Source organism: Rhinatrema bivittatum, chromosome 4 (assembly GCF_901001135.1).
Source record: "Rhinatrema bivittatum chromosome 4, aRhiBiv1.1, whole genome shotgun sequence".
Taxonomy (NCBI): Eukaryota; Metazoa; Chordata; class Amphibia; order Gymnophiona; family Rhinatrematidae; genus Rhinatrema; species Rhinatrema bivittatum.
The window spans coordinates 212,592,894-212,610,207 of record NC_042618.1 but is presented as its reverse complement, the minus strand read 5'-3'; the positions used below and the strand labels follow the sequence as shown (position 1 = coordinate 212,610,207).

General features: G+C 44.5%; 1 protein-coding gene across 2 annotated transcripts in view; it reads left to right on the top strand.

The window, feature by feature from the left end:
• Positions 1-9,639: 9,639 nt before the first annotated feature.
• The window catches only part of GMPPB (GDP-mannose pyrophosphorylase B), a 183,436-nt gene continuing 175,761 nt past the window's right edge, over positions 9,640-17,314 (top strand). The window contains exons 1-2 of one of the 2 annotated variants that reach the window (XM_029599666.1): positions 9,640-9,758; positions 12,747-12,881. In XM_029599666.1, the coding sequence (XP_029455526.1) occupies positions 12,753-12,881 (129 nt within the window). In that variant the 5' untranslated portion in view covers positions 9,640-9,758; positions 12,747-12,752. Of the gene's footprint in view, positions 9,915-12,746; positions 12,882-17,314 lie in introns of both variants that reach the window. The other variant, XM_029599665.1, reaches the window with a different exon arrangement.

Genomic DNA, 17,314 nt, shown 5'->3' with positions numbered 1-17,314 from the left:
AACAAAATGTTTCATTTGCTTAATCTAGAAAAACACCAATAAGAAAGAAACATCAGTAACCGTTGTTTTGTAGTATATTGTTACTAGAGATGGAGAAATTACGCAAAAGATTTTATATAAGCAGAGAGAAAACTTGTAGCAATGGATAAATATGGAAAGGTAGACAAAAACTAAATAAACACTGCACCTGTCATCTCTTCCTTACATGAGGAAAAAAGCCATCAAGAAATAGGTCTTTATTTATATTCCTGTGATTTTCTGCCTTTTCTATGGGTAAGGTACAAGGAGCATTACATGAAAGATGCGAGATACACTGAAGCACAAAAAATGATGCACACACAAAGGATATGAAATGCAATGATCACACAGCACAGAGAATGATGCATAAAGAAAAGGAGAAGGGATAACAGTTGAACAATAGAAGTAATCCTGTTCACCATATAGTCCATGTTAAGAGTTTGCAGGGGCATTTGTGGAGCTTTGGTGAAATACAGATGCTTTAAGCCTGATATTCAAAGAGTACTGAACACTCAAATTTAGGTGCCTAATGCTTGGATTTATCAAAATGCAGTAAGTACCGCATGCGATAGCAAAAGGGGCGTGTTTTATGCTAATATAGTATTTATCGCAATTTGCGCTAATTACCTGTGCAAAGAGTTAGTTAGTGCAAATTGCGATACCATTTCAGATTCCAGACCTGTTGTATTTCCTGCGTTCAACCACTGGGGGACCATGTTTAATATGAGAGTGAGAGAGAGAGAGAGAGACTGGCCATAATATCATGGCCCATAGGCAGGTATTTGTATCCCTATGGTAGGCCCACCTAGTAACTCGAGGTGGGGATTAGGTAAGTGTGTAGGGGTTAGGGGCCACTTTGACATGCTACGTGACACCTACGAACAGAACAGTGGTCTCTTGTGAAGATTTGCTGGCCTTCGGAGTGAGGAAACTCACTCCAAGATGAGATTTGGGCAATGTTCTCTCAACCTAGCTTGATGTGAGTCCATCAAGCTAGGTTGAGAGAAGTAGATTTTAAAAGCTGCATGTGTTTTCCGGTGTGTGCACTTGGCCATGGTAATTTAAAAATGTGCATATATGCACACGTTTTAAAATCAGCTATTCGCACTTACATGTGTGCACAATTTCATATTGATGAATGCATGTGCGCGCAAATGCTGCCTTGCTCGCGTAAGTAGACATGCATGCCGCTAGAGCCCATTTTCCCAGTTCATTCCCAGTTCACCCAGTTAACCAATTGGCATTCTTAACCCCTGTTACTTTGCCTACCTTTAACTGTTAGGCCAGACCCCCTAAACCTCATTAAGTATCTTTATTTTCTTTAACTTTATTTGTATTTATAAATCGCCTAAAGCAAGAAAACTAGGTGATGTACAGGTAGTACAATCATAAAATAATATGCACCAACATATCACATAAAAACACATACAAGTTCAGTTACAGCTATGTAAACCAATAATTCGAGTAGATAATTTTCAGATCAAGTCATACGCTTGCTTAAATAGCCATGTTTTCAGCAAGGATTTGAAGGATTTTAGACTGTCACCTAAATATAGGGCCTCAGGCAATGCATTCCACAAAATCGGAGCTGCCACAGAAAAGGCACAGTCCATGGTGCAGCATAATCTTGTTTGGCGCACTGAAGGCACATTCAAGAGGCCCCTATGAGAAGAGCGTAATTGGCATGTGGGGCAGTACATATGTAAAAGTGCATTGCCCTATGGTGACATGTCTGAAGAGATCAATTTAAAGGTGGTAATAGCAATTTTATATTTGATCCGTTCCATGATGGGGAGCCAATGAAGGTCCATAAGCATGGGGGTAATGTGGTTGCGTCTTTCTTGCCTGGAGATAAGACAGGCAGCTGCATTAAGCAATAATTGCAGAGGTTTGATTGTCATGGCAGGTAAGCCAAGAAGAACAGAGTTACAATAATCCACTAATGATAGAACTGATGCTTGTACAACCATCCTAAAGTCTGGCTTCTCCAAGAGATGTTTAAGACCGCACATAACCCGAAGCTTGTAGAATCTAGATTTTAGCAGGTTTCTTACATAGGGACGGAAAGACAGAGTGGGGTCTAAAACTACTCATAAATTCCGGATACAGGAGTCAAGTGAAAAAATAGAATTATCAATCACAATTGACATTTGTTGGTTCTTAGTTGGAGAGCACTGAATCAGAACACATTGTGTTTTCGCAAGATTCAGAGATAGGAAGTGTCTTTTCTGTAATAAACTAATAGTCACAACATTCAGGTAGCCTATAATTCAAGTAGCCTATAATTTTTTTATTTTATGACTTACACGCTGTCCATAGCAGAAGTAAAGTTATGTGGTAGGAGACCCTGGTGCGCGCTTGTGCACATAAATAGGTACATGCAGAACTCATGCCTCGGCCAGCTCATGCCCTGCCCCTTTCCCCAGAAAAATGTTTTGTGTGCGGATTGTGAGATATGCTCATTGTCATGGGCCTTTTAAAATCAGCTCATATCTCCTGGTTTTGACGCATGCAAGCCTTTTAAAATCACCAGATAGTGTTGTATGAAGAAACTGCTTCGTCCATTGACTCAGACAATGTGGCGGAGAGGATACAAGGGTTGAGGTGACTGAACGAGGCTGTGGGCGAGGATGGTTTAGTGTAAAAATTATTAGATAATTGTGACAGCAGTTGGAGGAAAGGACTAGGTCAAGGCATTGGCCATGCTTGTGAGTAGGGGCAGTAGAGCAAAGTTGGGCATCAAATGAGAAGGTTAAGGAAAGGAGATTTGAGACATTATGTCAGAAAGTCATTAACATGGAGGTTAAAGTCAACAAGAATAAAGAAAGGGGAAGATGGGTCAAGGAAGAAGGAGATCCAAGAATCAAAGGCAATGAGAAAGGAGGGGAGGGATTTAAGAACATGCCATACTGGGTCAGACCAAGGGTCCATCAAGCCCAGCATCCTGTTTCCAACTGTGGCCAATCCAGGCCATAAGAACCTGGCAAGTACCCAAAAACTAAGTCTATTCCATGTTACCGTTGCTAGTAATAGCAGTGGCTATTTTCTAAGTCAACTTAATTAATAGCAGGTAATGGACTTCTCTTCCAAGAACTTATCCAATCCTTTTTTAAACACAGCACTAACTGCACTAACCACATCCTCTGGCACAGAGGATGTGGTTAGTGTGGAACTTATCCAATCCTTTTTTAAACACAGCACTAACTGCACTAACCACATCCTCTGGCAACAAATTCCAGAGTTTAATTGTGCGTTGAGTAAAAAAGAACTTTCTCCGATTAGTTTTAAATGTGCCACATGCTAACTTCATGGAGTGCCCCCTAGTCTTTCTATTATCCGAAAGAGTAAATAACCGATTCACATCTACCCGTTCTAGACCTTTCATGATTTTAAACACCTCTATCGTATCCCCCCTCCGCCATCTCTTCTCCAAGCTGAAAAGACCTAACCTCTTTAGTCTTTCCTCATAGGGGCGCTGTTCCATTCCCCTTACCATTTTGGTAGCCCTTCTCTATCGCAATTATATCTTTTTTGAGATGCGGCGACCAGAATTGTACACAGTATTCAAGGTGCGGTCTCACCATGGAGCGATACAGAGGCATTATGACATTTTCCGTTTTATTCACCATTCCCTTTCTAATAATTCCCAACATTCTGTTTGCTTTTTTGACTGCCACAGCACACTGAGCCGACGATTTCAATGTGTTATCCACTATGACGCCTAGATCTCTTTCTTGGGTTGTAGCACCTAATATGGAACCTAACCTTGTGTAACTATAGCATGGGTTATTTTTCCCTATATGCATCACCTTGCACTTATCCACATTAAATTTCATCTGCCATTTTGATGCCCAATTTTCCAGTCTCACAAGGTCTTCCTGCAATTTATCACAATCTGCTTGTGATTTAACTACTCTGAACAATTTTGTATCATCTGCAAATTTGATTATCTCACTCGTCGTATTTCTTTCCAGATCATTTATAAATATATTGAAAAGTAAGGGTCTCAATCCACTGCCCATTCCCTTCCACTGAGAAAATTGTCCATTTAATCCTACTCTCTGTTTCCTGTCTTTTAGCCAGTTTGCAATCCACGAAAGGACATCGCCACCTAACCCATGACTTTTTACTTTTCCTAGAAGCCTCTCATGAGGAACTTTGTCAAACGCCTTCTGAAAATCCAAGTATACTACATCTACTGGTTCACCTTTATCCACATGTTTATTAATTCCTTCAAAAAAGTGAAGCAGGGGTTGATAAATGACAGCTACCCAGAGAGGAAGTGGGGTGAATAGATGGATGATGTGAGCCTCGAAAAGAAGAAAGAATGAGGAGCTGAACCGTATAGGAAGGGTAGAGCAGCAGTCCAACACCATCACCATGGCCTATGGCACGAGGTATATGGGGGAAAAAAAAGAAAACCTTTATGACTAAGAGTAGCAACTAAAGCAGGGTCCTCAGGGGAAAACCAGGTCTCAGTCAAGACATGGAGAGGATGAGTATGAGAAATAAAGAGGTCATGAATTTAGACAAGCTTTTTGGAAATAGAGTGGGCATTCCAAAGGGCACTGGAAAGAGGAGAGGAAGGGAGAAGGGGAACAGTGATAAGATTGGGTGATAATGATTTGATATGCACCGATGGGGTTGAAAGTTGCCATGGGGGGCCAGAGATGTGATTGATGGTAAGAGGAGGGTTAGGAGAATATGTAGAAGAGAGGTAGAAATGTGACAACAGTGACAAGGATGAGGTGCTGTCAGGGAGGGTGGAGACAGCTGGATGAGAGGACGAAAACTTTTAAGTTCAAGAGCGGTGAACATTGCAAATGACAGAATGGCAGGTGATAAAGATTGTGGGGAATTGGGAAGGTGGACTTGGTGTTAGTAGTGGTTGATGAGATTGGGGAGGCTTAGCATCAGGAAGAGAAAATGTAATGGAGCAATAATAAATAGAGAAGCCTGCAGCCTCCCCATACCTGAGCAGCAGGCTGGGAGAAGCTCAGGCTCAAGGTAGGATGTGGTGACTTCTGGAGTCAACCACCGATGCTGCTGGGAGGAGCATGTAGATGGGCTACAACCTCCCCAGTACCTAGCTAGCTGTTCGAAGAGCATGAGATGGGAGCAGCTCAGGCCTAAGGTGGGTTGTAGTGATTTCCAGAGTCAACCACATCCCATCTCAGTCAGTTCTGGCACCAGTGGCTTCAGTTATCCCAGCAGTTCCACTCCTGCCTATTCTAGAGAAGCAGTTTCTGTAGAGGCCTTAGCAGATAGCTTCTGGGACTTAAATTTGGCTAACCTTGGGAAACCTACTCTGACACCAGGACTCTGAGCCAAGGCCTTTCTTCAAGTCAGCTGTGGTTTCTGTATAGGAAAGGCTGGCTCTGTTCATCTCAATGACTTTTGTTCCCACACTGGAGAGCCCAGTTTCAGTTATCTCTGTGATTCCAGTTTCCATCCCAGAGAGTTTGGCTCCAATTATTTTGACAACTGTCAGTTGCAGATCTGGGCTCCAGGTTGGGTCCTGTGCTTGATTCCAGGCCAGCAAAGTTTGACCCTTTCCTGCTTTGGGCCCGACAAAGTCTGACCTCCATGCCTACTCTGAACTGTGCCTTCCTGGGTTAGGGCTGGGATCCCAGGGGTTGTTGAGGATGTCCAGAGGGGGGTATTCTGTCAAGGCTGATGGGGCTTGAACCCACAGCCCTAAGAATTTCAGCCTGGGGAACCTACAACAGAGCCATGGAGGTTGCTAATTAATGAGGGAGCTTGAGGATAGTTGTCTTCTCTACCCAAGAAAGGTGAACATACCTCTGAAGGCTTTCCATTGGACTAACATTTGGTTTGCCCTAAATTGAAGCCACGATATAAGGAAATCTCAGAAAATACACCTTTGCTGGTCCAACAAACTCCTGGGCGTCCACTACATGGAAACTCTGTTCATCTAGACTTTGATTCTGTTCCTGTCCAAGCTGTCCCAGCAACTCCTGTTACTGTCCAAGTCCTCCCAGTGACTTCGGTTCATGACTCCCCATCAGGTGTATATCACTAGCTACTGGTTCCTGATTAGTACCAGGGCTCCACCAAGACTCCTGGGGCCTAGCCTTTCCAGGTATGCTACCTCCTCGCTGGGTAGTTCCTGACATAAGGCATATACTGGCTGCAGGAAAGAAGCTAGCAAAATAGCCCACAGCCAAAGACAAACCAGCAGGTGAAAATCTGGGAAAGCCCTAAACAGAGAAGAACCCTTGGTGGAGTTTCAGGAGAGGACCTCCACCCCTAGCCACATCCAGAGCCCTAGAAATCCAGAAGTTGGAAGGTATGATGCAGAATTATTGCACCAATCCCCTCTTTGAGAAAAGGAGAGTGAGATGATATGAGAGCTAGGGAGAAGGAAGCCCCAGAACAAGAATTCAGTAAAAGGTATCATTGAACCAGGTTGGTCAGACCCAACTCCAGGCCAAGAAGCATGACTGAGCAGCAATCCCAGCTTGGGGGAATGCCTATCCTCGAGGGCAAAGAGGGATATTCGGAGAACTACTCTTCACAGGATCATCATCCACAGTGGCAAATTCCTTGCTATTATCCATGCTTGACCCCCTGTTCTGCTGTGCACCCATAGGCATTGTTGTGCGGTGGCAAGGGGCAGCAAGTACCACCACAAAAAATGGCTTTCCACCGTTTCAGAAATTGGATTCCACCTGATCCAATATGGTACAGTCAGTCCTTCTCACTGCTCCCCCATGAGGCGGCAGCAGGAGCAGCTTAAGCGCACGTCATCTCTTGTGGCTGTTGAACCAGGTCTCAAGGTAGGTGCAGCGTTATCTTGGCGTGCACTTAAATGCTACTCCTGCTGCCAGCCCCTGTTTGCATGGTCATGCACCTTACCCACCAAAAGTATCAGTTGGAGCTTGTGTTGTTGTCCCTGCTTTTCTCAGTCTGTGCCAGCTGGGCAAACGTTCAAAACTTACTGGCTTGCACATCCTATAAGCTGATCTCAAAATGAACATGACCAACCTACAGGAAATGGTGCCCATGAGTTTTAAACATGCTTACCCAGTCAGCACAGACTAAGAGTAGTGGGAACAGCAGCATAGCTGAGAGATAAATAGCAGCCCACAAGTGGCAACTTGGCTGGCCAGAGGAAGGTAGCAGTAACAGAAGGGGGCAAAAGAGAAACATATGGGGCTGAGGGAGGGAATGAAACTGATGGGACTGGGGAGGGATAAACTGGTGGGTGACTGGTGGGGCTGGAGGGGAGAGAAGGGAGAAGAGCATCTGGAAGAAGGGAGGAGGTAAAAAGAGGGAAGAACAGCAGGAGGGAGGGAGATGGTGAAAAGGGGTATTTGGAGTGAAGAGATAGAACCTTTGAAGAGGAGTGAATGGGAGGGAGGGAGTAGGGGAAGGGGGAAGAGTGTCTTGAGGGAGGGGTTGAGAAAGAGAAAACAATGTTTACAGGAAGGGATGGAGAAATGGTGTGAAGGACCTGGAGGGGCAAGGAAGGAGCTAAGAGGAGATGGGGTGAGAAAAATAAGGGACAGATTTATGAAGGGGAAGAGAGTGGGGGAAATGGACAGGAGGAGGTGAAAGAGGGGGAATAGGAAGCTAGCTAGGGGATAAGAGAAAGAAGAAAGGGAATGGACACCAAGAGGGGATATGTGACAATAAAGGAGATGTGCTGGTGAGATCACTTTTCTCCCTGATTTTATTTAGGGGTCCATCTTCAGCCATTGTCTGGCCAGCAGAGTTAGCTGGATAAATATCCAACAAACTGTGGTATATTCAGAGGTGCAGCTACACTATTGAATATACCCGACTATTATTAAGGTAGCTGGATAAGTAAGTGTATCTAGCTAGCTTTAGAACTGCTCTACTATAGCCCAGATGATGAGTTGGCTGGCCAAAATGTATCTGGATAAGTGGCAGAAATATTCAAAACTCAGCATTTAGCCAGATAATTCACAAGTTTTCTGGCTAAATGTCATTGAATATGCTCCCCTTAATCTTTATATTACTCCACTTGTTGCAGAACTGAAAAATTTGGGGTTGATCTACCTACATAGCTCTCTGCTTCAACGGCAGAGAGAATGAAGAAAAGATGATTTATATCAGCATCAACCAACAAGGAATGAATTACATAGTCTGGGTAAACAAATAAGCATGGGTGTAGCTTGCTTGTTACGGTAGCTACTACCCCGAATCAATTAAACATGATACTTGACTTGGAATAAGTATCCAGGGCAGCTCACTGCTTCAGCAACAGAGGGAATTAAATAAAGAGGATTTTTATTCAGACAACCAACAATGGCTGAATTGCACATGCAGGGTAAACAAACGGGAGTAGCTTGCTTATTACGGCGGTTACTACTCCAAACCAATTAGCTAGATACTTCACTTAGATGCAGCTCCAGCACTGCTGTCTGCATCAATGGGGGGGGGAGGGAATTGGAACCAAAAAGTTACCAATAAGGGCCCTGACCTCAGCAGTCAGAGTAACAGATTATGAAAACAAATAGGTGTGAAAGCTTGCTGGGCAGACTGGATGGGCCGTTTGGTCTTCTTCTGCCGTCACTTCTATGTTTCTATATTTGCTGACATTCAGTTATTAGTGTTAGTTAATAAGGACCAGTCTGTTGCAATTGCAATCCTTACTGACTGTTGGGGGCAATTTATAATTGGTTATCCCTCCAGAAATTGATTCTGAATCCTGAGAAATCTACTAGGCTGTGGGTTTCAAAGTGGGATAGTCCTTTGAGGATGTTTCTCCCGTTAATATCCGATTGTAACTATTCTGGAAGGCAGTGAAAACTTTGCGGCCTCACTGACTTTCTAGTACACATGGGAAATGGAGAGTATGTGTGTATATTAATGAGATATTTGTGACAAATGCGTATACCCATCGAAATAAACTTGTGACGAATGCACATCCATAATAGTCAAGTGCAAGAGAAAGGGATCGGAGGTAGGTAGTCTGCTCAGTTAAGTTACCTTTATTGTCACAAACGGCTATCAGCGCTCATCCACTGCTGCTGCTCCCAACATTCAAAATGGATTACATCCAGTAGTTAGCCTACCTTCTCTCTCTCTCACTCAGCTTGAGGATAAGATAGGCTGGAAGAACTCAAAAGTGGAAGCTCAGGAGCAGGAAGAAAGTAGGTGTGTGTGCCGCACAAAGTGGGGCCCTACTACTACTTAACATTCCTATAGCACTACACCACATACACAACGCTGTACAAACATACAAAAAAAAAGAACGTCCCTGCTCGACAGAGCTTACATTCCAATAAGACAAACATACAGAACATGAAGTACCACACTCCGGGCTCATGCATAATTACACATGTTTTCAGAAAGGCGCTCCTCCACATTTAAAAACCACTGCCGATAACACTTGATGGTGCTTGAGAGCAGAGCCCAGTTGCTGCTTTGGTTCTGAATATCAGAGTGGTGACGTTTCCGTGGCACACCTGTTTCGGTCTGAAGTCACACTAGTTGGGAAATACCGCTCCAGCCTGGCCCCTCCAGAAATCCAGTTTATCAGCAGCTACTTCCGCATCTCTGGATCCGGCGCCATGACAACGCGGATTCGTAACACCATAGGCCACTTACACGCAACACACGGATACTGCGTCAGCATCTGATTGGTGTTCCGATTAGTGGGCCACGTCAGTGTGAGGTGATTGGCTGCAGCTGTTGCCGTAGAACCGGCAGGCAAAGGCCGTCCCAGCTGGGTCCGAGCTCCTGTAGGGGTAAGAGGGGGCTCGAAGCGGGGCGTTTTCGCCCGCCGCCTTCAGATGAGCGGAGCTATGATCCCGGAAACAGGACTAAGTCGCTCCGCCCCCTAACCCGTGGTTGCCCAGCCCTCGTGTGCTGAGTTGGAAGCGGGGCGGCCGGTGACGAAGGTGGTGAGTGAGGAAGGGGATGAGGGACCTTAACTGAGCAGTGGTGGGAAAGAAACAGCACCTTCTTGCCTTTACTGGTATGGGAGGGCAGACGTTCTGTTTCCTGGGTCCTGAGAAAGCAAATCTTTCTGTCTCCTTAAGGCAGGTGATGGGGATAGTAAGAATTCAAGAAAGCCTGTGACAAGAATGCGCCTCCTTTGCTGTGGGCAATGAGGATAAAGCTGTAGGTGAAATAAGTTCTGCGCCCATCTCTGGCTTTGGTCGTCCTCTTCAGTTCGGGCAAAGGGTGCTAGACATATGGAACGGGCTCCCAGCTAGTATTAGCATTCAAGACGATATAGGAGAAGAGTTCTAAGTTCAAATTCAAGATCCCAAAGGTAAAGTTAGCAGAGGATCCCTAGAGCAGAGGAGGGGTCGTTGCTCTTTGGGAGACCCCCCCCCCCCCCCTTTCCTGGTCTTCTGTAGGGTTGCTCACTTTTTGAAAGAGAAAAACCTGCCACCCGTCTTTGCTATGCAAACTGTTAAAACAAAAACCAAAAACAAACCTATTGGAATTCAACAAGGCATAGGATATAGTATGAATTATTCCAGATAAGAATGAATCAAACCATAGAATGGCTGTCTGCCCCCATGTTTGTTTTGCGTTCTGTAAGATTTTGCTGTGCTTTTCTGTAGAACATAAGAATTGCTATACTGGGTCAGACCAAGTGTCCATCAAGCCCAGTATCCTGTTTCCAGCAGTGGTCAATCCAAGACACAAGTACCTGGCAAGTACCCCAGCATAAAATAAATCTCAAACTACTATTGCTTAATAATTAATAGTAGTTTATGGATTTTTCCTCTAGGAACTTATCCAAACGGTTTTTTTTAAACCCAGCTACACTAACTGCTGTAACCACATCCTCTGGCATCGAATTCCAGAGCTTAACTATGCACTGAGTGAAAAATAATTTTCTTCTATTTGTTTTAAATGAGCTACTTGCTAACTTCATGGAGTGCCCTCTGGTCCTTCTGTTATCTAAGAGAGTAAATAACTGATTTACATTTACTTGTTCAAGTCCTTTCATGATTTTGTAGACCTCTATCATATTTTCTCTTCTCCAAACTGAACAGCCCTAACTTCCTTAGCCTTACCTCATAGGGCAGCTGTTCCATGCCACTTATCATTTTGTTCGCCCTTCTCTGCACTTTCTCCAGTGCAACTATATCTTTTTTTAGATGCAGTGACCAGAATTGTACACAGTATTCAAGATGCGGTTTCACCATGGAGCGATACAGAGGCATTATGACATCCATTATTTTATTTGCCATTCCCTTCTTAATAATTCCTAACATTGTTTTTGCTTTTTTGATCGCCACAGCACACTGAGCCGACAATTTCAATGTATTCTCCACTATGACACCTAGATCTCTTTTCTGGGTGGTAACTCCTAAGATGGAACCTAACATTGTGTAACTACAGCAAGGGCATATTTTTCTCTATATGCATCAGTTTGCATTTGTCCATGTTAAATTTCATCTGCCATTTGGAAGCCCGGTCTTCCAGTCTCACAAGGTCCTCCTGCGATTTATCACAATCTGCTTGAGATTTAACTATTCTGCATAGTTTTGTGTCATCTGCAAATCTGATCACCTCACTCTTTGTACCCCTTTCCAGATCATTTATAAATATATTAAAAGGCACTGGTCCAAGTATAGATCCCTGATGCAACCCACTGTTTACCTTTTTCCACTGTGAAAACAGACCATTTAATCCTACTCTGTTTCCTGTCTTTTAACCAGCTTGCAATCCACAAAAAGACATCGCCTCCTATCCCATGACTTTTAGTTCTTTTTAGAAGCCTCTCATGCGGGACTTTGTTGAATACCTTCTGAAAATCCAAATACACCACATCTACTGGTTCACCTTTGTCCACATGTTTATTCACCCCTTCAAAAAAAATGAGGGAGATTTGTGAGATAAAACTTCCCTTAGGTAAATCCATGCTAGCTGTGTCCCATTAAATCATGTTTATCTAAATGTTTTGTGATTTTTATTCTTTATAACAATTTCCACAATTTTTCCCGGCACTGAAGTCAGGCTCACTGGTCTATAGTTTCCCGGATCACCCTTGGAGGCCTTTTTAAATATCGGGGTTACATTGGCCATCTTCCAATCTTCAGGTACAACATTTGATTTTAATGATAGGTTACAAATTAACTGAAGTAGGTCTGAAATTTCATTTTTTTAGTTCTTTCAGAACTCTGGGGTATATGCTATCTGGTCCAGATGATTTATTACTCTTCAGTCTGTCAATCTGGCATACCACATCTTCCAGATTCACCGTGATTTTGTTCAGTTCCTCTGAATAATCACCCTTGAAAACCATCTCTGGAATGGGTATCTCCCCAACATCCTATTCAGTAAACACCGAAGCAAAGAAATCGTTTAATCTTTCCGTGATGGCCTTCCTTAAGTGACTGTAATTCACTGAGATTGGTGGATCAGTAGAGTAGAAATTGTGGAAATAACTGAATCAGTCAGTCTCTTTAGCAAGGTTTTTTGATGGACAGTTTCAAATCATAGCAAAATGTGTGAAGAAAGTGGGGCTAACCTTGTATTCAAAAGCAACATGAAACACCATCATGCAGAAGAATTAGTGAGTAAGTGATAGAGATGAGACTTGACAGGATGCCCCATCCCAGTGGTCCCAGTCTAAGCATTGTTAGTGCAGTTTGACCTTGCAGGAGGAGAGCTGTGCCTAATTTGTCCCTCCTGCTTCTGCAGGTTGTAACCAAGGTGCACTGTTACTGTACAGTTTTTGTCTTTTTATTATTATTTTTTTTTTATTTTAGGTCAGAATGAAAGCTCTAATTTTGGTTGGTGGCTATGGGACAAGGTTACGTCCTCTGACTCTCAGTGTGCCAAAACCACTGGTGGATTTCTGTAACAAGCCTATCCTGTTGCACCAGGTGGAAGCCTTGGTGAAGGTAATGAGACAGGCCAATTTGAACTGTAAATAGTTGACTTTATAACCTACAGAATGTAAATATTACTACAGATCTTAAGGACAGAAACCCTGATATGGCCCTCTTTCTTTATTCAGTGTGTGATCTTTCAGTTATTGAAAGTGATTCAAGGAGACAATTTATCTCTTTCTCTTGTTCTGTTTTGATATACATACCGCTGGCTGTATATATCAAGATTAAGACTGTTTGTTTGTAGCAGAGTTATAGTAATGATTTGACCTGTGGTCATCAAAATGCATGAATGGTGGTTCCTCTGCATTCAGACAGGCCAATCCCCAGCAGTGGGTTATGCACATCTCCTAGCAGATGGAGACGGAGCAAAAGCTAACATCATGGATATGTAGTCCCGCCCTGACACCAGCCCTCCAGTATTCTCTGTCTCAGGTAGATGGTGGACATATTAAAAAAAAAAAAAAAAAAAAAAAAAAAAAATCTAGAAGATGAGACATTTAAATTTCACCACTTGTCTCCTGAAGTGATACCGTTCGGTCCCTCCCTCAGTTGAGAGCCTTCAAACCGGTAGCCTTGGGTGGCATAGACTTAAATTATTATTTTTTTTAATTAGCGGTTGCAGGCGGAGAGAGGCTCGGTGGTGAATACTTTCCCATTCTCCCACCATAGCTAAGACCCGTTCCTGCTCTCGGCCAGGGAGGGCTGAGCTTGGGTAAAAGTTTTTACTTTATATAAAATAATTAGTGAGGAGTTTTCCTACTGGGTTTCTTTCCTCAGCATTCGACTTTTCACTCTCATGTCTCCGGGGAGTTCTGCGAGGTGTGGAGGCAGTTCAGGCATGGCGGGTTGAGCAGCTGTTTGGTTAGGCCCGCTCTAGGGCTTCTCCTTTTTGGTGCGTGGTAGTCCGCCGCCATTAGTTTGTGAGTTTTCAGTGTGTGTTTGCACGTGCCTGCACGTCTTATTGTGCTTCTACCTCTGCATCTCCTTTTGGGTGCAAGTGTGTGTGTGTCTGAGTGGTTCTATTGGACGCACATACAGGGGTAGATTTTATAAAAGTACGCCCGCGCGTACTTTTGTTCACTCCCCAGGCGCAAACAAAAGTACGCCGGATTTTAAAATCTGGGGTCGGCGTGCGCAAGGCTGCGCAAAATCGGCAGCCTGCGCGCCGAGCCGTGCAGCCTGCCTCCGTTCCCTCCGAGGCCGCTCCAAAATCGGAGCGGCCTCGGAGGTAACTTTCCTTCCACCCCTCCCCTACCTTTATCGCGAAAGTTACGCCTGCCTGCGTTGGCCGCGACGCCCCCTGACACGCCACCCCAGGAAAGCCCCGGGACTTGCGCGCGCGCGTCCCAGGGCTTTGCGTGCGCCAGCAGCCTATACAACATAAGCTCGGTGCGCGCAGGGGGAGCTTGGGGCAGGTTTTCGGGGGGTACGCGTGTACCCCTTTGAAAATCTGCCCCACTGTGCGTCCAGGTTGGGCATACTTCTTTCTGGATGCACATTTTTATGTGCATAGCTTGAGTGCTTTTTAAAGTGTATGTACCTGGATGCACATTCTGTGTGCCTAGTTTGAGCCTGCTTTTTATGTTTGGGTACCTGGATGCAATTTTTGTGTATTTAGCTGGGTGTGTGCCTATATATCTGTCTGAGTGCGTTACAAGCATGGTGCAGGTGGTAAAGAAGTCTAAGCGCTTATCTATTTGTGCTGCATATCTTATAAAGCCAGAGCTTTCTGCAAGCCTATGTCGGCACTGCCTGGATGCTCATGGGGATTTGCCTCCTTCTGACTTTACAGACTATGGTCCATCTCCTCGGTCCCTAGGGGAGTGGGTCTGAAGGCAATATGATGGGGGTGTCCCCTTCTTCAGTTGATCCATTGGCTAGGTGTTCTGGGGAGACTTGCTCTCAGGATGTCGGGTTTGGGCCTATGGAGCCTGGAATGGAGCTGTCCTCCTTTTTCTGGGTGGAATTCTTCCAGGGATTACAGACCTTTCTACAGGGGTGGTCGTCTGAGTGAGCAATACCTATAGTTTAGTCCTTGCACTCAGAGTTCTTCTGTGTTTGTCACCACGGTCAAGCACCGTGACATAGCGCGGCCTGACAAGATTCAAATGCATGTGGATCAAGATGACTCTGGTGGTGGCTCCCCCAAATTTGGAGCCACATAGAACTCTTCTCCATTTCTTTCATAGAGATGAGTTGCCAAGCCTGATTGCTCAGACTATGAAGACCCTCAGAATGGCTGGGGATGACTTCTCAGGGGTGCAGAAGATGGACCCCATTTTGGTCACCCTTATAAGGCTTCATGATTTTCCCCTCCTGGATGCAATTGAAGAGTTGATTGATCTAGAATGGAGTGCGCCAGTGACGTCCTTTCAAGGAGGGTGTGTTTGGCAGGTTTATACCTCTTGGATCTGCAGGCCAAAGAGCAGTTGCATTTTCCTAAGATGGATGGCTTTTGTGTGTTCTCTCACAAAACGAACTGGTAGATGGAGGTGCAGCTCTTAAGGATGCTCAGGATAGGAGAATTGAGGCTATCCTAAAGCAAACCTTTGAGGCAGTGGCGATGAACTTGCAAATTGTGTCCTGTTGCGCCCTGGTGGCTCCAGCTACCTTGCCTCTTTCTCAAGAATCAGGTAGAACCGGGGACTCCTTCTTAGCTGATGTGGGCTGTGACCTGGTTCGCACAGCCGCTAGAGGAGCCACTTCTGTTATAGTGGCTAGACGGCAGCTGTGCAACCAGTCAACAGATGCTATTTCAAAGTCCAATCTCACTAAGCTGTCTTTCAAAGGTTTGCATTTGTTTGGCAGTGAGTTGGAAAAAATGGCATAAATGGGGGGGGGGGGGGAACCCAGGTCCCTCACTTGCAGGAGGACAAGAAGCTGGTTTCTCGGAATTTTTGGTCAAGTGGCCGCTCTTGAAACTACCAGCGTTTTCAGCTTTATAGGGGAAGCTCTTCCCAGAGATCCCGTCCCTTCCTCAGTTCTCAGTCCTTCCCCCCCCCCCCCCCCCCCCCCCGAAGACCTCAAAAGGATGCAGGCTCTGAAAGTGGAGCTCCTCGATCTTCTCAATGACGATTTGTGGGCTCACCTGTTGGTGCAGGAGATAGGTGGGCGCCTATCTCACTCTTTTTTTTTTTATTACAACCACAAAGTAATACTTTTTGTTAAAGAAATTTTCAGAGAGTACAACTTAAGGCAGTGTAAATCAGGTAATTAATCATTACAGAAATTTGTTACAAACTCTCTCCATCATAGAGGTAATCTAGGGAGAGGATAGGAAATAAAATAAAAATAAAGGAGGAGGTCAATGAAACCATAAAATAAAAGGAAACTGCAGTGTGAGAACATCCCCACATTAACTACCCAGTTATGACCCACTAATACTAAAGATTAATAGCAGGTACAGTTACCCTAACATTTAAGAACTCCCACAACTGTTGAGGTCTGAAAAAAATGTAATCCTGTAATTTAACTATGCATTTATGTTTATACTGCAAGAGAAAACTTGCTCCAAGAGAAGCAACTTTGGGTTTCATATTCAGAAAAGCCTTCCGGCGCATCTAGGTAGGTCTAGCTAAGTCTGGATAGACACGAACTATACCACCCAGAAAGGAAACATTTATATTTTTAAAGTAGTAACGCATAACTAGGCTTATATCTTGTACGGAAAAAAAAATCTAACAACCTTATCTAGCAATAATTTCTGTAGAGGAATTTTATAGATATTCAGACAAATTGGAGGAATTCCCTTCATTATTTGACCGTGGCAGAACTTGCTTCTGAGATAACGTAGGGCTGATCCAAGATGGCCGCTTGAGAGGATGCGACTCCTGCTGTTCTGCAATTTCCTCAAGATATACCTGTTCTATTTGCTTTCTTTGACTGACTTTCTGCTATTCTGCACAAGAGGAAGGGGAAGGTTAGGATTTTTCCGTCTGAACTTAACCTTCCCGCGGACCAGCAATGTATCACCGAGTTCGCGACTCTCATTATGAAGTTGAGGGCTTCTACCCCCACTGATGAAGCAGAGAGAGGAGCTCTGTTTTCTCCTGGGGAGATATCTTTGAGTCCTCCTGACCCATGACAACATCTGATGGCTTCTCCCCTAGGCGACATTGTCTGTGCTGAGGCCTCGAGAGGAGACTCATTCGGAAAGCCTCAGCCGGATGGAGCCGCCGGCGTTTTGCCAGAATGAGTACTGACCCTTACTCCAGCCCAGATATTGAAGGCCTCCACAGGGAGTGCTGGAGAGAGCGGGGATGTCCTCCTGGTTACAACTAATGGGAGTGTTTGTGCTGTGGGAAGTGGAATAGCTGTACAATTACCCCAGGAGATTTTGAGACCAGCTGTTGTTACTTTGGAATCCCTTTGGGATTTAATAGCAGGTATGTCCTCTACTTTTAAAGAGCAGACCCAACGTTTGGATACTTGTCACTGAAATT